Here is a 25,783-nt window from a genome sequence, read left to right as displayed (position 1 = left end):
ACGCAACGCAAAAGAAAGGGAAGTGCTCCTAGTGAATGGAGCCGGAAAGCGGCTTTGGCCGTTCGATACACTTGGTGAAAACGGTGAGTAAAAATTGTTGCAAATTTTTGAAAATTGTTCAAACGTTTCGTAAATTGTCCGAAAATGAAGGGAAAAGCTATTTAGCAAATAAAATTGTCTAATGTTGGGGCACCACTCGAGCGGCCATTGCTATGAGTTTGAGAAAAAAAAACAGAAATATAATATATATATGCGTTTAAAAATATGATAACAAATAAAAATCATAACGTATTTACATGCGGAGGTGTGCGCGGATAGAGAATGAAAAGAATAAAAATTAAAGTGACAGCATGTGGTACAGATTGTTTCCAGTCCGGATGGTTGGATGGGGGAGGTGGCAGTGGAACAACTTTGCGTCACCTTCGGGGCAGTGCATTAAAGCATCAGCCTTGACCGGGACTTGGTAAGCCGACTGCCGCCGGCGAGTGAAGAGGACGAAGGAGCAGCGGTAGATTTCACCGTTCCCGTACCGTCCCCATTCCAGCTACGCGACTTCGCCCGGAACTGGCGGTACTGGTTGCCAAACTCGGGGTCCAGCATCGGTCGGTACGCGATCGGATCGCAGAGATCCGCGTGCTCTCGGAAGAATTCCTTGTAGCCACCGTGTAGCAGGTACATTTCGGGATAGTGCAGTGCTGGATAGCTGTCCGCGTTCAGGGTACGATCGTGATTGCGCAAGAAGCGTGACCTAAGGAGAAAATAATGAGCCGATTAGTTCCATGTCCCAGTTTGGTTGTTATCGATGTTCGAACTTACAATTTGGGACCACGCTCGGACGAAAACTCGCAGTGAAACACGACGATATGACGACGCACGGAGCCACCATCTGGACCATCGGCCACCTGCGGTGGTTCGTTCTTCGAGTTGATCAGCTCCTCGATGATCTGCTCCTGGGTGTAGAGATTCTTCGCGCCTCGTATGTGGCCACCCTCGAACTCGTACGGGTACCGGCAGTCGATAATCTTGAAGCTTTCGACCTTGTCATCGAATGCACCCCGCAGCAGTCGCGCCATCGTGTCGCCGGAGATTGACTTCAGGTCACGATGCTGCCCATCCATCAGTGGCAGGACGTACGATTTGCTAAAGTCACCGATTAGGTTCGGCTCGGACCGGGCCAGGGCGCTCATGATTTGCGCATCGTTCATCGAAATCGACTTCTGGTAGATGGGCTTCTTCGGCACGGCTGCCAGCACCGTCGTGCGGGCCGGACTGTCCAGGGCGTTCGGGGCGGGCGGAGACGGCACGGTCGACGAAATCGCCGCTGCCGTCGCTAAGGCCATCGCGTCAAATTGCGCCGTCTTGTAGCGCTTGCTCTGCACGGGGCTGACGCCGGGCGGTTCGGGCCGCTTGAAGCAGCGCGTCACTTCCGCCGACACGCGCGATGAGTAGGGGGTGAGGTTGAGGTTCTCCTGATCCTCCATTGCGATCGCCCGGCGACCGAAGCGTTCCGGCGTCTTCGTCTGCAACACTCCGGCAGCAACGTTCGCTGGTGCGAGCGGGCTTGCGGTCAGCTGGCTGGTGGCACTCTCGTTCAGACTAAGGCACCGGCGAACGAAGGGACGTTTCTGCTCGGGTGTGGTGGCCGTGCGGGTCGTCTTGATCGTGCCGCAAATCAGCGAGTTTAGCCCGCTCGGCAGGATGGATGCTTGATGATGCTCCGCCTGGTAGGCCGGGGCCTGCTGAAACGAGCCCGCCGAGTGGTGGTGCTGGTCCTGCTCATCGATCGCTTCCATGTCGAACAGCTCCATATCGTCCATCGACTCCATCGAGCCGGACGACAGGCTGCTGTGCAGCAGTCGCCGCGAGCCGGTGGGCGAGCTGACCGAACTGTGGCGCGAAATGGACGCCGAGCTCGAGGAGTGGAAGTGGAACAGGGAGTGCTGCTTCGATGCCAAGCTGCTGCCGCCCGCACTGGTGATCGTGGAGCTGGAGTTGTTCAGCGAGTTGAGAAGCGCATCGTTCAGCACGCTCGCACCGTACCCGGAGTCCATCGAGTTGGGGTCGTGCTCGTCAAGCGGCCGCCGAAGCCGGTAACCGAGGCTGCTCATCTTCATCCCGACGGCGGCGGTGCTCCCCGCGCCCACGTTCCCCGCCACCATCGTGCCGGCCTTGATGATGTGCTTGCGCGGGGTGTTGTTCTCCGAAGGAAGCAGCTCGCTGACGCCGAGCGCATCGTCCGGGCAGAGCAGACACGGACTGCACGCCCGCGGACTCTGGCTCTGGGGGCTGTGGCTCTGGTAGAAGGACAGCTCCTCGGTGGGCAGCAGGTTCTCCTTGCCGGGCGAGCCGAGCTCGTGCATCTTGCTATCATCGTACACCATGCGCTGCGGCTGGGTGTGCTGGCGCCGCTGGATACTGCGTTGCCGCTGCTCGGCTCGTCTGCTCGCCGGTGACTGGCTGGCCGAGTTGAGCGTGAAGCGGCTATCGGATCGAGGGAAATGAAAGAATGGACAAGAAATCATCAGTAAGCTGCAGGAAAAAGGGGAGCCTCTTACTCCAAGGGCATCGGGGTTAATTACTAGGCTAATGGCCCTCGTGCATCTCAAGGATAAAACCATGTGCTGCGGAGTGCAACACGGTACAGACCGCGCGCGCGTTAAACTTTTATTTTGTTATGCATTTTTCAGTCGGGTGTGTGCGTGCGTGTTTGCGCCAGCGCAAGGACCCCGGGGCGACGCACACACACGCATCGTGGGCGCAAAGGCAGGGGCACAACTAATAATAGCGGTAGAAATTATACGGCCAAGCCCCAGGAGCTAGCCGTGAGAAGGTCACATCTGGCGCCTCGCTCTAGGCGCACGGCCCCTAGACGACACCGCGTGTTGCAAGGGACCTCCGTTCTCGCTGTCGCACATACATTCGCCACCAGCCTCGCACCACTACAAAAACGAGTCCGGCTGGCTAAGCGAGGGCCCTTTCGGAGTATCGGCTTCGGGTGTGAACTGATAATGGCAGGGGGCGGGTGTGTATGTTGGCGGAGGCCTGTTTTCCCTACAACCCCGGTTGAATGAGCTCGCGGGAAAACTAAAAAAAAACCTCCAAAACATGGTCCGGGCGGGTGGAAAAAAAACCGAGGGACCGATTATCGATCGAGACGTTTGGAGGAAGTTTTTGTGTGTGTGAGTGGAAACAAAAACAACAACAGGCTACCCGGTTCGAAGGCGATGATCTCGCCGTAGAGAGCAAGATCCCTTCGATCCCCGGTGGCGCTTTCGGAGGGGGTTAGGGAACGGAGGTGTGCGAGGATCGCACGCATACAGCGAGACGCGAGACGTGAGTGTGTGTTGCACATGTGCATCTCGAACGGTGTGCATCACCGGACGGATCGGTGGATGATCTTTGACTTCCCCGTGCAAGGCGCGCTCGATATTTTCCCTTTTTTTTGTCGTCTCCCGCTTGCATCTTTCGCGTGCACGGAGGAAAAGGCGACTTCGGCGGCAAATGTACCGGGGTCGGTGTACGTGTACCTACACAACACACGCGGTACGACAGCTGGACGTAAGGGAAAAAAAAGTTGTAATTCTTACCGAGTGCAGTTAAGCGAAATGCGGAAGAAAAAAGTACACCGTAGGATGACTGACCTAAACCGGGGAGGCACAAGAAAGTGTGGTAAAAAAACCGCTACCCCCGTCCGCCTCCCTGTTCCACTGGCCGGTCGTCCAGAACGCAAAAATGCAGCCGGACTCGAACACTGACCTATCCCAAGAGCACAACACACGGCACTCCGCAGTGTGTGGGCTACAAATTTGGAGGTACAACTCGCGGGGTGGCTAGAGAGAGTGGACGAATGACTCTTTTTTTATTTGATTTACCTTAATTTCTTTTGGAGGTTCTTAAATTTCGCTGTTTCCGTCCCCACGCGGCTTTCGGCGGCGTGTTTTGCCGTTTTACGAGAGAGAGAGAGATAGAGAAATGATTTGAACCCAAGCGGTAGGAAGTCGCCGGTGGTCAAATTGCCAAATTTGGGGAAATACCATAACAAACCGCACACGGCCCACCTCCACCCGATCCGCGAACGTTGCGCAAAATGAAGAGAAATAGCAAGCACAAGACGGGCGCGAGAGAAAGGAGGCACGAAAGACGGAGCAAAAGGAAAAAACGAAGGAACACTCAGCCGGCAAATCTCATCCGTAAACAAACCGCTTTGTGGTCTGCTGCTGCTTCTCCCACCACCCAGCTGGCCCACCCTCCCACGGACAAACACACACACACACACACCCACACACACAAGCACAAGACACAACACATTCGCGCATTTTCACGTTCTCGCGGGCCGGAAAGAGCTTTTCGGTATTAAAAGGCCGCGCAAAAACCGGCCACAGCCTGGCCTGGTGGCGGCGGGGCCGACCGGGGCCAGAGGCCGGCGCGAAACCGAAAGTGAGTTTTTTCGCGATTCTACCATCCACCGGCTTCCACGCAAAGCGGCCAGTAGAGCACGAGAACCAACCAGTGGCCACCAACAGCTGAAGTCATTAGATTCGCTGGCAGGAAAACTGCCCGAACGGTGGAGTGGAGAAAATGGAAAGTCGATCGGCTGGATCCGGGCATGCGGTGGAGCATTGAAGATGCGGAGATTTGCGATGGATTTTGAGTGCGGGTTCTTACCGTTGGAAGAAGTCTTCTTCTAAGCATGCAACGTTAAAACTTCTTACTGCTCGCAAGAAGTCTTATGCTAAACACACACGTCAGTGACCTCTGCCTGGGGGGTTCCTTTTTTTCCCCCAACACAGACATTTTTTGGGGTTTTTTTTCATTCTTTCCCCTCCCACCCCACTTCAGCCCGCCGCCGATAGTAATGACCGGGGAAATGTAACGAAGGGAAACGACCCTGGGGGATCGGCGCTAGCCGAACCGAGCCGTGCGAAGAAAGAAGTGTCCTGTGTCGTCGTCTTGTGGGACCCCTCTCTCCGCCGTGCGTCAAAAAACGCACGCAAACGGAACGGGCGGAAGTAGAAATTTCTTCGCCTCCCTCTCTCCCCTCGGTTCCCTCGCCCTTCCTTCCCTGCCCCGCTCACAAATGTTCTTTTGCGCCACTCTCGACTGCACACGACGATGGCGACGACGACGACGCCGGCGAGAACTAGGTAAAATGGGGTCTTCTTTCCAGGATGATTCCCTCCTACCCTCGTGTTCCGCATATATTTTCGTCCCCCCCGAAACCACACGTACAAATGGGGTTGGGAAGAAAATGAAAATGCTTTCCGTTGTGTGGTTGTGCGCGGAGGAAGAATGTGTTCAAGCAGCAAGAAAAGGCTACGAAAAAAAACCCGGAGGAACAAAAACCGTACGAGACGTATTTAATGTGGGCCTCGACAGCAGGCTGGTAAAACTTCCTCCCGTATTGTTTATATGTTTGTCGCTGCTTCGGTCGGGGGAGATACGGGGCACACGCTGCAACACTCGTGCGGTATTTTTCCTTCGTCGGGTCGTTGCCACGCGGGGGAAAGGAGGAAACTGCACCATGCACGTCGGGAAAATGGCGTGCAGCATAAGCGCAGATGAAAACCATCCAAAGTTGGTGTGGGAGAAAGGCAGTGTGTGTGTGCGACACTTGGTTTTTCCTTTTTGGGAAACTGATCCTGTCTGCTGTGAAGTCGTGACTTCAGAAAAATTACTACAGCTCCGCGAAAGGCTCCCGAAGACGTTTTATGGAAGCTGAGCGAGAAGGCGATGATAGCGGTTCGGCAGTGCTTGCTTACCTCGTATGCTCGACAATCTCGAACACCACGTTATCGTCGAAGTACATGATGAAGCTGGGGATTTTTTTCTTCTCTCAGTTATTTCGTAATCGTTTCCTTTCCACTGGTAAACTGCCTCGAAATTACACTTCGGGGGAGTGTTTTCCTTTGCCTATTTGTATATTGCCAGGAAAAGTCTTTACGATCCCACAGACGCACGGCGATCACAACGGTACACACGAACACAATTCACCACAAGGATTCTACACTGGATGCCGGTCACTTGATCGCTAGCGGCTGCTGGGGATGCTAGGAGTCATTTTCTATGCTTTCACCCCGTAACTGTCCGATAATTATGCACCCAGTCTGAATGATGATCACACTCTGGCAGGCCTTCGACATGAAACACACGGTCACACAACAACACAACTGGAGCACAGTTCACCGGAAGGGTTCCGTTGCGTGCTCTTTCCTTTAAGCCAATGCTACCGAAACATTCTCGCTGGTGTGGTGGATATGGTTCGGTAATGTTTGTTGAGCTTGAAGATCACAAGATTGCGGCACGATCCTTGCTATAAGTCAGCCCGTCACCTGCTGCGGCACTGATAAAACTGATCGAACATTTGCCAGCGGAGATCATGGAGAGCAATTCCCAACACTTGGGGAAAGCAGAACAATTTCCACTATCGTCCTATTGCTAATACCCACTACTCTGTACGCGTTCCACGGTTCCAAGGAGCTGCTTCTGACTGCTCTGAAGCGCTAAACTCGAGTGACAGGCCGTATCGCCCGATCCCGATGAGGTAGCCCCTGGTTCTGTGTCGAACATCGCAGGCTCGCTGCTGCTGCTGCTGCCTTATGCTCGCGTCCTTTTTTCCCCTCTCGTTTCGTCGAGAGCCTGCACACAGCACACACCCTTGGGGGCCAGCATAGACCCGTCTTCTTGCCCGCTGTGCCCTGTCTCTCTCTCACATACAATCCCTCTTTCTCACACACCACATACACACTCGCACACAGAGATGTGCCCGTTCTCGTTCTTATGTTCTGCTAATGTTGCCCTCTCGGCCCATTCGGGGTTATGTAGCCGCGTACGCACACAACACCAGCCCCGCGAGAGAGCGAAACGAAAGAGACTTGCCGAGTCTCGAGGTGGTATTGAATGAAGTGAACGAACAAGAATGGAACGGATCGGCAAGACAGAGAGACGATGATGATGATCGCGACGGCGAGGAAGTGCCCGATCTTGCGGGGGGCTTCGACTTTGAACGGGTGAGCGAGTGAGTCATGGGCCGGGAGGCGCCGCCGGTAAAAGAGTGAGCGTGAAAGACGCACCGAGTTTTCGGACCTCCACGGGAGGTTTTGCGGGTGTGCGAAACGGAAAAAAAGGACACACCACACACTGGTGCATCTATGCTGCGCTAGTGTTCATCGGTGCATACAGTCAAACGACGGTGCACTACCGCCCTTCCCGGGGCTTGCACTAACGATGAAGTAACAGCATCCAACACTGATGTGCGATAGATCAGAAGATATATGCAACGTCAGTGTGTGCAGTTTGCCATCCGACCGAAAGGGTCCGCTAGGAGGGGTGTGAGTCCGGAGAGATTTCGTCTTATGCACTTTCAAACTCCAGCCAAGAATTTCGTGCCCAGCATCCACACACCCGGAGGGGCAAGAGCACACAATCCAACTAGAAAACTGTCTAAACAAATCCAATTCCACTTGTCGCTTGATGGAGCGACTTGATGATTCAATCTCTATTGCATCTCCTTCACCATAAATGGCTACATGCTCCGGATCTCTTTGGTTTGGAGATCCACGAAAAGTGCGTTCAACCAGAGACTTTAAATAGAAAACACTCTGCACCACCGTCACCTATCCCGCAACCCCCCCCCCCGATTTCCGGGTGCGCCCGTTTGAAGAATTAGGGACAATCAAAACAAATTTAACTGCAGCCAGTGCCCGGGGCCACCACCACCACCACCAGCAGTATTGATAACCGACCAGATCGCCCGTTTTTCGTCAATGACCCGGTCCGGGACCCGGGAGTAGAGGCTTTACCAACCCGGGGAACAGGGTCAGGATGGGGGTGGGTTACCATCTCTTTGACCGGGGCGGAAATTTTGATTAGAGAACCCGCCTCTTCTGACTGTTCGGGTGTTTGGGGCTATTTTTTGTTTTGTTGTTTGTTGACTGATTTTCGTTACGCCGACGTTGTGTAAGTGCCTCTTTTCTATGCGCTAATCAGGCAATAGGAGGAGGAGGAGGCGCGAGAAAAATGACGGTTGACCAACGGTTTTAGAGATGGGGCCGGTTCGATAGCGGTGATCCAGAAGTTCACCAACGGCCGGCGACGGTGGCGATAAGTTGTCGGATGCGCAAAAAAAAAGCGGAGAACTCATTTCCTCGTCCTCGCGAGCGGAAGAATTTAGTCACATCCTATGGGTTTTTGTTTACGATCTTGATAAAACTGCTGCCCAACTCCCATTCTCGCGGGTGGTAACCACTGGCGTGCAAGTTCGAAACTCGAAACTTCTCCTTCAAAATGATGTCTTTCTTTCGCTTTGCCGTAAAGATCGTATTTAGACGATAATATTTGTACACCCTTGGCCGTCGCCGGGGACACGGATTTGTATTCAGCGCACATTCCGCCTGTTTATTTGCTTTAAGAATTTCCAATGAACGTCGATTGGGGCAGCACCTCTGCACACATCAAAGGCAAGAGAGAACCCCGAGAGAGTTGAAAGGAAGAAAACAAAGCATTCCGTCCGATCGCGCAGACGGAAGGACATAGTGCTCCTTCTTCCATCTTGAGCGGCCGGCCGGATCCAACCGGACGACAAGAACCTGTCTTCGAGCGTTGCCCGCTCAAAAGGCTAGAGGATTGAACCGGTTGTTAGAGCGGACAGCGCAGATCAAACAGTAAGACGAACGGGGGAAGCAGTAAACAGACGGGGTAAAAAAAAACTCCATACACAGATTCCTTCCTCTGCCGAGTCACCGAACGCCCCGGTCCCTTAAGCTCTCAGCTGACCGTAAGGGAGCTGATGACGAAGGGCAAGGGCTTTAGATGCTAGCTATGGAGAAAAGGACTAAGGCATGATGGGCTGGGAGGAGGGTGTAGATGGGGGCGGACGTGCGGGTCAAGATTTCCGATACTTCTCGGGCGACCCAGTAAGAGAATCTCAGCTCAGTCTGTCCCAATTCTTACCGGAATCCTACCATCATGCACGGGGAATCCTTATGAGACCAGGCGTGCGTTGGTGTTTGTTTCTCTTGCAAGAAACCTTCCATTTTCTTTTTCTTTTCCTTTACTGACCACTTTTGACCAGTTTCTACGTACACACTGTCAGGGCCAGGAAGCTGCTGAGAGCAGGATGGACAACCACAAACATTGCCATACGGAGTCGGGGTAAAGGCGACGTAAGCGACCAATGAGCCAGCATAACATAACCGGCAATGTTTGTGCCTGTAAAAAAGTCAATACCAGAGCAGAACTGTAGAACTGTGGAACATACATATCGACTATGGGCAAATGTAATGTAATACTAATATCCGTTGGACCTGCTGCTTCGAGACGAAGTAATTCGGGATTTCCCCGAACGTTGCGATGTACGTGCGAGTATTGGCGTTGGGAAGCGCGCTCTAGGCGAAACAATGCCGAGCAGCTGATTCCTCCCACATAATTTAGGCAGTGGGGTAAATCGGTCTCTAACGAATTTTTGAGCAATAAAAACATTATTTGCTCGTTTTACCCGATTAAGGTAGTAATGGAAAATGTATTCGAGATAAAAATAATTCTGGATAGCATAACTGAATACTGGTAGCTATAAATCAACGGTGAATACTAAAATGGAAAATGGTTCGTTTTTGATCAAATAGTTTAAACACAGCAGCGAGTTTTCAAAAGCTGTCTAAAAACGATTCATTTTGATCTGAAACAATTCCACATTATACCAATCCTAAAAGGTATGAAAGTTATGCAATGAATTTCTCGAACCAACTCATGTGTTGCTATGTAGATGAATAAATATGCTCAGACCAATGAAAAGAACAAGACCATTCCAGTGCTCCGGGAATCTTTGCGGTGGAAAAAGAACTCAAATCTGCCAAGAACATGCAGCAGCAGAATCGAATCCGGCGGATCGGCATTTGAAGATAGCTTAAAAAAGCACAACACATGCATACGCATGATCCGCGGCGAAACGATCCCGGAACGGCAAAAGGCGAAGCGCATTCCTGGGTATCCGCCGTCGACGAGCTCGAATGGACCCTGGTTCGGGACGCGAGAACTCCGCGGTCGTGAAACCACGGCGGCGCAGCTAAGAAGACGCAACGGCCATGCCCAAAGGAAAGGTCCTTTCCTTCCAACCTCGCGCGCATATCTCGCATGCGCAAGCCGAACGACGGTAGGAATAAATTTTCGTGGCCACCGCTCCCCACCTTCCCACGAAGTGTACTCTCGCGCCTCGACCAGAAGCAGGTTATTTGGCACCGATGTGGTCGTGCGGGCAAAGACAGTGCCTAAGGTTTCGCGAGTTCCTCTGTGTAAGTTCGCAAAGAGGCGCACGCAGACCCACGTCAGTGTTCGCAATCACAGCTGAGCGCAAACGATGATCAAAAAGATTTAACTGGAGGAAGGGCGAGCGAGTTCGGGGGAAGACCGGCGCTAAACTCTGGATCTTGTCGGTCTTCTATTACGCCACGCTGGTTGCATTTGCCCGAAAAGGTTCGCCAGCGGCGGAACGGACAGAACATTGCCAAAAACTATTCGCGCCCATTGAGCGAACTAACACATTATGCAAATCGCAAAGAGAGACGTTCCTGTGTGTTCGTTATACACTCGACCGTTCCCGGTTAAATGTGCGGGGATTTTTTTGCAAGTGACTATCTTTCGCGCCGTTCTAGGAAAAGCGCGAATAGGCCTTGCCAAGGGTTGTTCCATCGACAGTCTTCTTCCTCACCTCACCGAAGTCGCAGCAGAGCCGGGAGTTCGGTACCTCTCGGTTTCCAGTACCCTTTCACCACTACGACCACCACCATCGAAGTTCCATATACGCGGCTAGGACCTATATGCACATGGACGCACCGTTAATGGAACGGAACCTCGCCAAGAGGTACTCGGTCGCGGGAAATTAAGCAGGTGGCGTACATCATATTACCGCCAGCGTGGATACATACGGGCATGCGCGCGCCGTTACCGGGGCGGGAAAACAAAACCCGACACTCCCGAAGGGGTAGGAACGGCGGCGGTGGTTTAGTGCTGCCGTTAGATACCTCTTCCAAAAAAACGCCCAACTCGGGCTAGTCACGCGCGACAAATTCCACCCCGCTTCGACACACCAGTCCGAAATGGGGCGCAGGCGCACAATCAGGGATGGGATTTATCACATCTGTTCAAATTTTCCACCACCATCACCGCCGGGAGACAATTGGAAATGTGGCGAGGGTTGCCGTGGCCGTGGATCGATGCATGTGCAAAGCCGCGCACTCTGATTAAACGAGGGTGCGCAGGTTCCACAGGGGTGGTTGGCGAACTAACTAACCCGCCACCGGCTACAGCACGGACTAGGAACCATTGTCAACTGGACAAGTTGATCTGGCCCTACCGAGGGACGATAATTCAAATAGGGGTCCGCCAGGAGGATTTTCAGGACATCACAGAATTGAGCCGTGTTCTAAGTCGGAGCACCATAATTCATTAAATCAATTCAGTGCAATGAAAGAAACCTGTAACATAAAAAAAGTGGAAGGAACATTAATATCCTTTTTATGCATAAATGAATGTTACCTATACTAGGCCAATTGAAGGGAGGAGAAAAATATTGCTTAAAATATAAAAATATATAAATAAATATTATAGAAAAAGAAAGTTGACACACAAACAAAATAGAAATATATTTTTAATACTAAAAAAGAGACAACATAAAATTTCGTTAACAAACATCGAGTAAAGCACCATTTTCACAAATCAAAACTATTTCCACCAACATCGGGAAACATCCCGATATAACGATCTACCGAACCATATTTTCCTCCTCGCTAGTTTCAAGAGTCCACTGACCCCGTTTCATTATAAGCCGGCCGGCAACCATCGTCCTGTAACGGTTTCCTGCTAATCCTGTTACGCTTAATGAGACTGCGTAGGATATCGAATCGAAATGCGTTGCGACTATGTGGCACAGGGGAGTGGGAAATATCCTAACCCTCCCCCTAGCAGAGCTCAACGCAATTTGGACGTCGATTGTAGCGTGTGCAGTTCAAAAGTGTTGTACGGGGTTTCGTCCGTTAATACCATGGCGCCATCGAGTGCAGATTGGTTTGTTTTGTTTCGCGGATCGGCCACCATCCATATCATATCGATCATTGTATGCCAGGGAAAACTTTTTTCGTGTTTTATGCTGGTTTGCCCTGCCCGACACCAACCGGTGTGCCACTTTGGTGACAAGTTGGAGGTTGGTGAAGGTGGCGGAGGGAAAATGATGACATAGGGAAATTTTGGAACCTCCCAAACCGGCCGTGTGGTCCAAGGGGGGAGCTCATGATGGAGGGCATGCGGGGAAAATCGAAACGGTATGGCACCGGATCTCGTCCTGGAACGGGACCTAGACGGCTCCGAACTACGGACTCGGGACGTTCGCACACACACACACGCTCGACACTCGTGACGTATGGATCCGGTTTCCATTTCAACCCCTGCGCGACGGGGAAAGGCTCGCGAGCGAGCGCGCGCGCGCATTTCGATCAAACTTCATCCTGGCCGGTCGTTGTCAGCCGGGCTAGAACCAGCTAGGCCCTGGAGAACCCCTCGGTGGTTATCAACCGAGCAAACCCCCGGCAAAAACATCTGCAAGAGTCGCAAAGCAGCCGGGGAAGGGGGAAAAAAGTATAAATAAAAGTAATAACAATATCCGCGCTAAGAGCGAGCACTCGAGTTGGCATCCCTTTCGCACCGACGCAGAAGCCAACGGCAGGATCGCCGACCGACGCAGGGTGCTCATCCAAAAATCCCTCGAATATACGGGCACGTGCCATAAGGGATTCGCCTCCCTTTCCCCGCGAGCTCAAGCGCAAAATAAAGCAAAAAAAAAGGAAGGTGTCCTCGCTTTTGCTCGCGTACCTGAGCGGGAAAGAGATGGGGAGAGGGAAAGAAAGAAAAGAGCGAAAGTGCAGTACTCGCGCACATTCGCTACAGCTTCTCGCTTCACCCTAACCTACATTACAAATTTTTGCCATACGTACGCACGCACCACCACCAAAAGGATCGCCGCACGCAAGGACACACCGAAGAGTGCCCCAGTGCGCCGGATCGGAACAAGGAACAAGGATGTGGAGGAAATGAACGAAGCCCGCCAGCCCGATATCCCGGTCCCGGTGCGGATTGGCAAAGAAGAAGGCGAAGGAGAGGAGAAAAAAATTGCATTACGCTCCTTTCTCCTCCATTCCCTTCGCGCCGTGCGACTCCTCCGAGGGCGACTCTTTCTTCCGGACCCCGGACCCGGGTGGTGCGGCTCTAGTTCCGATGTCCTTTTCTGCAATCTTAAAGATCCAGCTGCGCGAGACACTCCGTCTGGCGCTAAAGTCTACGCAGGCAGCGCGCCAGACGGCATCAAACTTTCCCCCTTCAGCTTCTCATGCATATTTCTTACTGTTGTCCGAGCGACGGGCCGAACTTCCTGGCGAATGAGATCAATGGCATCGGGAAACAAATGGCAAATCCGGAAGAAGAGACTCTCGTCACCCAAACGATGTCATTGTCCGAAGCCGAGGAAAACAAAACAGAAAGTCACACTGGAAACATAAATGAAGATACTGTGTCGATGAACCGGTGTACAATCAGGAGGATGCGGTTGAGACTCATCAGCTGGAAACTTGAAGTGTCAATACGCTAGTAATTTGAAGATAGGACAGCTAAGCTAAGCTAAGCTAAAAATATTTCAAATTTTTTTTTACATAGGTGTTTTTTAAACAAGAAAAACATTACTTTATCAAATATAGTAAGTAAAAAATGAACATTTAAGGAAAAATAAATGATATAGAGAACAACCAATAGAAGAGTAAATATACAGAATAAGTTTATTGATATTAAAAAAATCATATTTCTCATGTTCGACCCCTGGAGCAGGGACTAGTACAACCAGTTAAAAGGCAGCAAATTGCAAAGCAAACGAAGAAAAACTCATAAACATGAAATGTGTAATAAATACTGACAGAGGCAAACAGAGAAAGCAACAAACGAAATTGGCAAACCTAGTCTGAGTTTGCTGCCATTATAGCTCAAGTTCCCTGCTTTAGTCCTTCCCATCCAGTTCGTTCGCTTTCTTAGCAAAGTTACCATCCCTGCAGAGCCTCGAGACGTTGAGTAGAGGACCGTTTTTCCCCGCTTACCAGAGGGACAGAACGGGGAAAAGGAAAACAATTAGCTCCGTAACGAATAAGGACCCGGTGGCAAAAGCGGGAAGATGGTTTGATTCATGACGGGCATCGACCAGGGGCGAAAGGGAATGGCAGAAATGTGCAGACCAGCAGTTGCCCGCGGTGTGCAGAAACGTCTTGGAAGGATTCCCGTATGAGGCAAACTGCATGACATTGCCCTATGCGACTGGGCGGGTGGTCAGTTTAAATCTCTCGCTCGGGGCAGACCCCTGGAGGATGGCAGGGGTTGCCGTGGACATGGAGAGACATCTTTCGACTCCGATGCACGCAGCAGCTTGCCGTGCGCGCGAATTTTCCTAGGTCAGAGCAAGCAAACCCGGGAGCTGACCACAATAGGATTTTAATTGCTCACAGGGAAAGAGAAGCGCCAGCGGTTTTGCTTTGGAAACTAGATTTCGTTGCATTGAAGCGCCAAGACAGACCCTTGGTTGATGCGCTACAGCTGGAAAGTGTCTAAGGACTTTGGATCTTCTCGTCTTTCATCGGTTCCATCCTTTAAAGTCCAGCTGACATCGTCTATGACTATGACATCCAGCCAGTTTTCTTGGTGCTCCCCAAAAGATCGCTTACCCAAAAGTATGACAGAGCTATGGAGCCCCAAAGTAGCAGGAAGTCGTGAGGTTCTGATCAACTGCCCGGGCATCTACACAAAGTCAATTGAAGTCAACTCAATTGCCTCCAATTTCACGCACACTTCGACATGGCTAGTCAGTGGCTTCGGAGGGCAGTCTTGCGGTGGAGACCTCCGACACCGATGGCAGAGACGGTTTTTGGGCGAAACACTTGAGCACATTCGCAACGGTACCGCCAGCAACGGGATGGCAGCAACTCAATTGAATTTCATTGGAGCTAATTTATTTGTGGGCCTTTTCGAGCGGAAGGCAGCAGATTGTCTTACTCTGCTGCAGCTAATTCCGATCGACACCGTTGCAAATCGTCAAATGTCGCGCACATTCATCAGTCTCCCTTGGAGAGGGGGTGCGAGCAGTATCACCTACAAGAAACAATGTCAAGCACTTAAAAACTATGGTTCCAACTGGAGAAGGTGAAGTATTGGTTCCTTAACCAGGCTAAAACTAACGATAAGGTACGTTACATCGAACTGAAACTGTGCAGCGATAACGACGATGGGAACCTTATGAAAAACAGTTTTACAAATGCTTGAAACGAAAAGAAAAGTGATGATACAGGATACGGTTTGCGGTTGGTCTGATTTATCGGAAAGATACGAAAAGGAAACTGGATCTTTCCGATCGGTCTAAGTTTTGGGTGGGAAAATTCTTCCACAGAAAACCATTGCTTGCGAGACCCTCTTTCCCTTTCAAAACCCTGTTCCGATGCAATTACAGGATTCCATGCGAACAATACCTGAACGAATGAAAGTAGGAAATCGCAAAAAAAATACATTGAAAATGATCGATCGTACTGCGACGGGAAATGCTGGCGCCATTAAAATAATGATAATTAGTTCATGAGTTTAGTTCGATATTTCGACAATAAAAAATATATTGTGGAATTCGAAAAATGTTTGCCTTTCCGGTTGATTTTCTTCCCAACCAAATGCCAGTTAGTGCAACAATTTTTCCGGAAGAAAATTTTCCCATCCTGTCTTGGGAAAAGTGTATTACCCACACCGGGGTACGTCATGCACTGGTTGGCACCGACCGTCATATGGCACACCGATCGCCTCGGATCCCTCGAAAAGGATGGTTGCATAGTTTAACGGAGGGAAAAAACATACCACACCACACGGAAAGGCGTTTCGAGCTTCAGCTCATGGTGGGATAACAAAGAAAAAAAAACGGAATGCCCCAGTAACAAACGGGCAAACAGATATGGTGAACTATTTTAATGAAAGTCAAATTTACTCCCAAATTGCCTCTGAACATCCAGATAGGACAGTCGGCAGTCCCGAAGCGGCATGATAAGTTTGCCGATAGGGCCTGATTTGCATTTTTGTGTAACGCTTTTCGGTAAAGAACGTGGCAACGAAAGGACCCAAAGCAAACATGGCACAGGGTAGAGGAAAGGAAACGTCATATGTTCGGCCTGAGAACGTCTTGACATGCTCGGGAAGCGATGATTTCCCGGCTGGGAAACGGAAGCGGCTTTACAAGGGGACACCACCCAGGACAGCCGGGCGAACACGACAGAGTTCGTGTAAACTAAATTCTACCGCATGTCATCGGACTCCGTGTACGGTTGAGTAGTAGCAATGTTAAACATGGAGGAATTTGCCGCACGACTGACTTAATATCTCGGTGAAAGGTAAACGACCATGTCCGGAGGCGTTCAGAATGGATCTGCTAGTTGACCGAGAAAAGATAAGTTAATCTGACTATCAAATAAAACCCGCTACAAATTCAATAGATAGTACTCGGTTGATGAACGTCGCCAAATGTATGGAATAAATAGAGACAAACAAAACATCACCTAAGATAGAACTCTACGAGAGCGTTGCTGTACGAAATGGGAAGTAATATATTCATAACACTTGTGGTTTGTTTGTGTAATAAAGTAATAAACATTTAATTTTAGCAAACTGGCCCAAACGACAACTGTAATAAAACAATTTAGCTGTCATTGTTTGCACACGGAAAGGGCGTGAAGGATAAGAACAATTGGCTGTAAATCGAAGAAACGCAACCGATGAGCTTAAACCAGCAGAAAATGGGGCGTACGACAATCATTAGGCGCGAATTGAATCTGCGAGCTGCAGACACTGTAATGTCAGGTGCGAATCGTACCCACAGCCTTCACACCTGGTCCATTATTGCCCATTCTTGCGGACGATGTCTATCTTCCTAAGCGCGGAAAGGAGCTGAAACACGCCGGGACATGCCAGGGCGTATCAGGATGCAGCCCGATTGCACGGGCGCCCATCGTATGTTGATATTTTGCCCGAAATTACCCTAAATCCGTTCCGGCCGGTTACGAGTCTCCCGTCGACACGTTAAGCAAGACGAGCTGCTGTTGCCACCGGACTGTAACCGTTTCAGAGGGAATGTCTGCGAATTTTATTCTTTGCCCCCGAAGATTCATCACGTTCCCTGACGACAGCAGGGATGGACTCGGTATGGTTTGCCCGCTTTGAGCGAAGCCTTTGACGTGTATCCTAAGGTAGCGCTTTTGCCTCTAATCACAGTATGCTGTTTTCGCCAATATATCGAGGCTCTACCTGCCCCAGTGCCGGTTTACGTCTTTTCTGTGGCCGATCGTCTTGAAGGCAAAATCGGGCAAGGATGCAAGAAATGGACTAGAGAGCATGGAGAAAAAAAACAGGAGATATGTGGAAGTCCCAAACAGTGGGCTTTCGTCTGTGGGCACGATCGTGACAGGGGGAAAACTAGAAGATAAGAAAAAAAATCGAGGTCTAAACACGATGGGAATATTTCATATGTTTGTCCTTGCGTGCAGCAGGGCAACTCTACTTCCAAGCTCAGCCATCAAGAACCATCGTCCCGCGGTCCGATGTACTTGTTGTCATCATCCTTTTACATTTCCCCCTTGATCTGATTCCGGATCCAGGTCCGTACCGGGAACCGTTCCGGACGGGACGCACCACCGTGCGTTCTATATGTGTTCCGACCGTACGACCGGTAATTGACAATTGCACAACCTATTTCGGGACGATTTCGGGACAGCCTAATCCCCTTTTCACGGTCCGGACACTGGTGCCCATATTTCAAATTCATTATCAAACCCGAATTCCCGGATAGTGAATACACACACACACACATACCAGAAAAAGGTTCTTCCTCTTGCCAACATCATGAGGATCTGCGCGCGAATCGGGCTGCGTCCAGGCGCTTCGTTCTGCCGGCGAACCAAACCCGGGTCCCGGAAGGATGAGAAACGAAAAAATAATCTCACAGCCAACCGGGGCACGGATGCGGCAGGAAGATGGCCCACTGCATGTTGTTCCGGACGTGCAAGGGTCGACCGGTGGTGATCGTTGCGAACGTCGGGGCATAATTTGTTCCCAGGACACCGTTGGTCGTGGATCCGCAGCCTCCGCGCTCGCTTCGATCGACATGCCTGGAGACTGATGGGAACGGAATGATGAGTTTTAAGTATGCAAGATAAACATCTCCCGATGGCGGTGGCTCGAAAACTCGTTTGCATATCTACATGCACGGTTGTAGAAGGACTTCGCTCCACTTTATCGGCCCTGAATGGTTGCCGATGCTGCATGCTTGTCAAGTACCCGTACATAATTGAAGATCTAAACAAAACTAAGTACCATTGTTATCAAATTAAATCGATGCTTGTGCGTTGCTCAATCAAAGGGTTTCATGCAAATCATCCAATTGAGAAATGCTTCGAAAGGGTCATGGAAGGTTCCACACTATCTCTTTTTGCTATCTTTTTCTATAAGGGACAGATCAAACGACTCTTTTCCAATTGAGTTCAATATTTCGATAATATCTTTAGTGGTAGAAGAGAAGAACCTGATACATTTTTCATACGAACCTAATTTCCCAATATCTCAATCAGTGTTCCGGAGGGTCCACTCTTCCAAGCAAGACAAATTCATAGATTCTAAAGAATCCCAAATGATCTGTCTCGTGTAGACCACCGGGCATTTAACGAATCGGAACAAGTCCCAATATCACGGAAACAACTTCCACTCTGCACAATTTAAGGATCAATCGGGAAAAAAGAACGCTTTCTTTCCACAATGTGCAAAAAAAACAAGTGAAGTTTAAGAAACTGGAGTGAAAAAAACACACAAACTCTATTTCTTGCACAGGAAATAAGGTAATTTTCTTCGGCATGAACGTCTCTGGAGCGTGTGCATTTCCCGTATCCCAATCGACGAAATGTGATAATTGATCTTTCAGTTCAACCTGGCTCAGTGTCAGCTCGACACTTCTCCAATAATCGGGCAAAGCAGAAAAGTTGCACAAGATAAGGCGAAGAAAAAAAAACTAACAACCTGAAAACCAACACCAATATTCCACCACCACACACCGTATCGAACCGAACCGGCCGTAGCGGTTGCTCCTGAGGGCCATGTCTTGTCCTACTGCCCTATGCGCCGACAGTGTCCTTTGTTTTGTGCGCTAAGAAGGAAGTGGTTTTTGTCTGCTGAGCCGTATCCTGCCCCGAAGTCCCTGGACCCTGGACGGAACCGGGAAAGTTGGAGTCGAGAGAGAGAGAGAGGGAGCAGTTTGCGGCGTTGGTGGTCACTTCGCAAAGGGAAAACCGGTTCCGCACGCCGGTAACTGAAATTTTGGCATTTTTTCCCATGAAACCCGACCGCGCGATGGTTCGATGCGATCCCGGCACGAAATCCAGTATGCTTCCCTGCCTGTGGAGCCCCGGTAGAGGCGAAGCAAAAGGATGGAAAATAAATTGGCTAATAGTGAAGGTTTGTCGATGTTGCTTGATGGCTTTTTTTTCTTCTCATCCGAGGTTTGTTTTCGAATCCAAGGATCATTTGTTTATCAGTCGGTCAGATCTGACAGCATGGAACAACATGTGGGCGGAATCATCAAACTTAATCGAGCGCCAGGAATGTGACATAAAAACACGAAGGTATGACACTAGGAGTGCTAGAATTTAACATTCATTTATCAACTATAATAGGCAATATAAAAGCATTTAAGAATTTTTGTTTGTGCCGAACACGTTTTAAAACAGAGAAACTTAGGTAACGAAGGCCAGTTACCATTCATATAAATGTGGTTTGGTTTTCTCCATAAAGATTGCCAATTCATCGTATTCATTGATATGTACAAAGTAACGACCACTTCACTGACAGTAACACTCAATTTGTTTCTTCCGCTTCCACTTAGGCGAACAACAACATTATCGACACTATCGTTGGCCAAAAGTGCGGCTCGTCGGAGGTGGTTTCGTGTTGGAATATAAATCAGTTTTCTTCCTGCCCACTACCACATCTCTTCGAATCGAAGGATGAAGAGGTGCTCAAAGTGTCGAACCGAATGTTGTTATGCGAAGCATTAAGCTCTGCCTCGCGTCCGGGTATAGGGTAGGGTGGCGATACGCCCGGGACAGTTCTTGTTTTGGCAATATATTTTCGCTTTATTGTAAGCATAAAATCTACCCGGGGGTGCAGACGACGTGTGCGCGTTCTTCGGGTCCGAAGAACGCGCAGACGAAGTGCGCGGGTTAGCGAAACTCCTCCCCGAAAAAAACTCCTGCAGCGAGAGTGAGCAGCAATATACTGCTTTCCTTTGCAACCGTACAGGAAGCAACGTAAAATCTGAGCTGCACTCCGGATTTTAGGATGTTTACGCACACAATCTTAAAAACGCCTTACATCCCTAGATGCGCAGCTTTGGGTTTTCTCTAGTGGGTTAGCCATGGAGAAATTTTTATTATTTTGGTAGCTGTTATTTCTTGTAGAGCCAACAGGCCAATGAAAAACATTTTAAGAAAAGGGCATTTGAAAGCGTTATCGAAAAACATAAGCACTGTCATGAGTTCATTGCAGTAAAATAAAAATAATTGGGCTCATGACATTATGGTTGGAGGACAATACCGAGAGGTTGAGCCCTTCAGACATTCGTGCAACCAATCTTCTCAAATGCCCTGTTTTCATATCACTTTCAGAGGACTTTTTGTATGAGCCCGAAACGGCTGGCCTACATTACTGGAACTAAAAGTTGGATCGCCTCAGCTTTTCATGTATATTACTTAGATGATAGTGGGTACAAAAATGAATAAATTTTGAAGTTGATATAGATACACAGATAAAAGTATTCATTAGAATACCAATCAAACAGGTTTTCCGATACAGGAATCGTATGGTCGGTAACTGTAAATCAATATAAATGTGTTTTATTCCCTGGTTCTATTGTTTTCTCGTTATTGAACGGAATTTATAAGTTTATTACGAATGTTTGTTTTGGTTATCCTACATCGCAAGATAGCGCTATTTTTACCAATTATATCGTTCTGTATGACCTTGCGGCTGATACAAAATTGAGGCATTTTGCTCTAGCGTTAGTCTAGTTTGGTGTGAGCCGTTTCGTACTCATACAAAAAGTCCTCTGAAGGTCATGTCAAAATAGGGCAGACTTGCAACTTGAGACCCACGGGAGTACGAGAGGCCATTCAAAAGTTTGCATACACCGTCAGATTACAACAGCAACCAGCAACTTTAGCGCCAAAAAAGAAACAATTGTAATACTCATTCCTTTCCGGGTCCACCAACAGTAACAGAAAATCTTGCCTGCAGCGGAAGTGAGAGTTCAGAAAACCCGAACATTTTCTTATCCTGTCGCTCTTCTGGTAGCCAATGGAAAACACGAAGGTTACCGAAACCTGCCCGAAAGGTTCCGAACAATTTTTTTCACTACCACTGCTTTGATTTGTGTACGTACACGAAACACCGAACTCATTGCGTCCCCCTTTTTCATATAATCATTTTTGTTCTTCCTTCTCTCTCGAAACTGTTTCATCGGCATTTTTCTCAGTACTTCGTTCTTTTTGCATGTGCCGAACATACATCGGAGGAAGATGGAAGAACAAAAATTGCCATAGGATAAAGAGAGAAGTAACGATTTTGGCATTTCGTGTACGTACACAAATCAAAGCAGTGGTAGTGAAAAAAATTGCTCGGAACCTTTCGCGCCGGTTTCGGCAACCATCGTGTTATTCATTGCCTACCAGAAGAGCGACAGGATAAGAAAATGTTCGGGTTTTCGGAGTTCCCATTCCCGCTGCTGCCAGTTTTTTTCTGTTACTGTTGGAGGAGCAGGAAAGGAAAGAGTATTATAATTGTTTCTCATGATATGTCGCTAAATTATGGGTCTCCTAGTATGTCCCTTTCTTAGAAAGTTCGTTAAAAAGATACCGTAGTCGGCCTTTCGTACCCCAAGGGGTCTTAATTCGAGGTGCGACTTTGCAGTTGGCACGTGATGTGTTGGAACCGTTGTGTTATAGCACCGCGGCTATTATTTTGCTGCTATGAGTTTAGAAGAGCGCCTATTTTCGTTAGCTCTTTAAAATGTCCTAACTACAAAACGTTTGTTCTTAAGACTGCAACAATTTTAGACAAAAGATTTACATGACATAAAATTTATATTTCTTGAATCCCTACGCAGTGTTGCTTATAATACTCAGAAGACAGCATTGATCATAGAACGGAACCATATTCCTCAGCTGCGCGAGTCATAATGGAACTGCAGTTGTCCGTCACTGAGAACATCGGTCAGAGGTTACCGAATCAACCAGCTTCCTTCTAGCAACAGTCGAAGCTCAGCGTGCAGCATTGCCAGGCTCGGCTTGAATTTGCTCACTAAGGTGTAGTCCATTAGCGAAATGTGCTGTTCAGTGATGAACTCAAGGTATGACATATGTGAGACAGCTCCGGAACAAGCTATATGACCTACGATTTGAGCTACCCGTCGGCACAGTTTGTATATCATGATCTAAGACTGCTTTAAGGGTTAGAGTGTAGGACCTTTACCTTTACCTTTAGCTAAGCGGCTTTGACGAAATTTAATGAAATATGCACTATAAGCCGTGCAATGGGAAATACAGAGGCTCAAAAATGAGAAATGGATGTGGTGTACAACTTGTGTCCGACATTGTAGTTCTTCATGAGAAAACAGCAACCAAAATGATTAAATTTCCTTCATGGTCAAACAATTAAAGAAAAACCAAAGATGCGCATCTAGGGATGTACGTTACTTATAAGGTAGTATGCGTAAATATTCCAAATTTACCTTGCCTCCTGTACGGTTGCAAAGTAAAGCAGTATATTGCTGCTCACTCTCGCTGCAGTAGTTTTTTTCGCATTTTGCCGAAGCTAATCCGCACACCTCGTCTGCGCGTTAGCCGCGCCCGAAGAACGCGCAGACGACGTGTGCACACCCCTTACGAATTATAACGAATGGATTATCGCAAAGAGTTGGCCGGCTTTGCTGTAAAGGGGGTCCTTTGTGAGGTGGAAAGAGAGTCCCCGTGGCGGAGCCGGCGGGTCAAAAGTTGCGGAAGATTAGAAGGCAACGTCTTGGAAGATACAGGTATGGGTGATAGCGAATGCGAACTAAAGGAGGTGAACAAGAGAAAGCAAGAGATAGCGAGAGTGAGAGAGAACGATGGAAACAGAGAAAAAAAGGAAAAGAGACTCGGCTGCGAGAGAACCCTCGAAGGAGGTGATAAAAATAAGAATCTTCAAAGGATTCACGATGCGCGGTGGTCCAAGAAATCGCTCTTCCAAGAAGTGGATTCAAATAAAAAAGAACTAAAATGAAGAAAGGGGGGTAAAAAGGAACAAAAAAAAAACCAAAGCATCGACCAGTCGTTTACGCGAGACGTTAAGGAGAAACCCCTTCTTTCCCCTCCCCCACTTCTCCGCTGAAAGGCATCTCACGCCACCGGCAGTGTTTGGTTCATTCATATAAAAATTTCTTATTATTAAAAGGCAAAAAAACAGAAAAGAGAAAAAAAACACATGCTAAAAGATCGATGCAAAAAGGGAACAGGAAAAAAATAACAACCTAACAAGCTTAAAAAATGAAAACGAATCCAACACCGGACAGCGAGAACGTTGCCGGAATCCTAAGCTCAGGTGATTATTAACGAACGCAACGTTCTGTGGAGTCTCGGTTGTGGAATGAATTATGATACCGATCAGCTGTTGAAGGTGGTCAAAATATGTCCATGATGGGTGGCGTTGATACAACGAATTTGGTCGCGATTCATTTGTACAATTTGCAATCCGAAGTAGCGCGGATAAGAATTAAACTTTAAACCTAATATTTTCAACATGCTGTTATAGGAAATATTCGAACGTACTTATTTGTGATGACGGAGCCACGGCGGGTAATCCTTAAACACGTCGATCGAATTAAAATTGCACCCAGCGACGGATGCACGTCCAGTGTGCCGAAAACCCGAGCTCAGCAGGAGCGGATGGAAGGCTTTTAAATAAAGGTGTCCAGCTCCAGCTTCTCCGCCGACCTCGAGAGGAGCGCGAACGTTAGTGAAAACTGATTATCATCTCTTCATCATTGCCCTCCTCCACGATCGCAACTCGTGCCTCCACCACCCCCCCAAGGCATATCCTTGTTGGCGTACCGGGCGATAGCAACATTCCGAAACCTATAAAAATCCCACCGAAAACCTTCCGAGGCCGAATCGGCTGCCAAAGCGGGGAGCCGAATAAACGGCGTGCAAAGGCAAGCCAAGTGGCGTTCGGAGACGTGTGCGTACACTAAGATCTAAGCATGCTTATGTTCTCGGCTCCTTCAATCGCGCCCGGGCCCTTGCTCCCGTGCATACATTACCGCCCCCGTGTCCGGCGCGTACGGGACGGCCCCCGGGCGAGAGTTATTGGCGTATTTCACTTTTTAAAAACCGCGCACAGCGCACAATTAGGTTTAATCGCTATTTTCATATGAATCGTTATTTTCCACAAACTGCTTTTTCCGGCCCTTTTCGGCGGCTTTTGCGCGAGTTCTTTGAGGAGAACTTTGCGAGAGCAAAAAAAAAACCAGTCCTCCCTTCGTACCACCACCTTCACCACCCACAGGGAAGAACCGTTCCGGTGCGAGGAAAGCCAGCGAGGGGTTGGCGAAGAGCTCCCCCCCTCCCCCCGGTGGACCATATCTGTGTCTGCGTGGAGAATAATCAGCGGGAATTGCAGAACACACAAACAAAAAACGCATCCGCGAAATGAATGGACCGGGGCCCCGGGTGGAGAAAGAATGAAAGAGAAGAACGCATGGTCAGGGCGCGACCGGAAAGAGACCGAGCAGACGAAGAGTAAAATGCAAGAATCAGCGTAACGGTCACATTCCAGACCGTGCGCGCTGGCCACAGATGAGACTGGTCTGGAACCGACCAACCACGTCGGCGGAGCGGCACCAGGGTAGGACCGTCGGCGTCTGATTGCATAACAAATTCTGCAACTTTCACATTTAGCCTGGGAAAGGGGAAAGATAACAAAACTAACTCCTTGCTTATTAAAGAAAAGAAAATATTAAATAATTACAGCAAGTATTAATGTTCTGATTGATGCATATATGGAAGAATTGAGGTATGCGATACACTTATTTTGTGGCAATCGTATAAAAATGTCAATCGGCAAAACACAAAGAAATAAAATTTTATAAAGGCCAATAAAAACTAATCCGTGTTCTCTTGATGATTCTGCTGACTGAGGACATATATCACTGTACCTTTTAACATTTTCACACACCATATTTGAGGCATCTGCAGTTTATTAACTGCCTGTTTCAATTTGTCCCTAACTCCAACCCAACTTCCATGTTCACTGTGGGAGTATTAAAATGAAGATTGATATACATGTGCGGTTCTTGATGTGCCCCAAATCCCCCTCTATATATCACTTGCGATGCTGCACACCATGCACGAACCGGCTTCTCAAACCACCATACTGATTAATTTAAGCAATAAAAAAACACACGAGGATACTCGCGTCAAAGCGACGAACTAAAACAAACAGTGGAGCCTATAAAACACATACGCATCAGAGGATGTAACCAATTGAGCCTGATTGCGAAAAAGTGTATAATAATCTGAAGTAAAATGATAAAAAATAAGGGTAGAACAACTCCTCGGAAAATCAAGCGGATGTGGTACCGACAGATCGATTGAGAAAAATT

At 48.8% G+C, this 25,783-nt stretch overlaps 1 protein-coding gene across 1 annotated transcript in view; it reads right to left on the bottom strand.

Moving 5' to 3' along the window:
• Positions 1 to 255: 255 nt before the first annotated feature.
• LOC131286361 (uncharacterized) overlaps positions 256 to 25,783 on the bottom strand; it is a 113,703-nt gene continuing 88,175 nt past the window's right edge. The window contains exons 4-5 of the mRNA XM_058315308.1: positions 817 to 2,481; positions 256 to 748 (exon numbers count right to left, since the gene is read on the bottom strand). Coding sequence (XP_058171291.1) covers positions 436 to 748; positions 817 to 2,481 — 1,978 coding nt within the window. The 3' untranslated portion in view covers positions 256 to 435. The remainder of the gene's footprint in view (positions 749 to 816; positions 2,482 to 25,783) is intronic.

The sequence above is a fragment of the Anopheles ziemanni genome, chromosome 3 (genome assembly GCF_943734765.1).
Source record: "Anopheles ziemanni chromosome 3, idAnoZiCoDA_A2_x.2, whole genome shotgun sequence".
NCBI classification, from domain to species: Eukaryota; Metazoa; Arthropoda; class Insecta; order Diptera; family Culicidae; genus Anopheles; species Anopheles ziemanni.
This window is presented reverse-complemented; position numbering and strand designations above follow the sequence as displayed.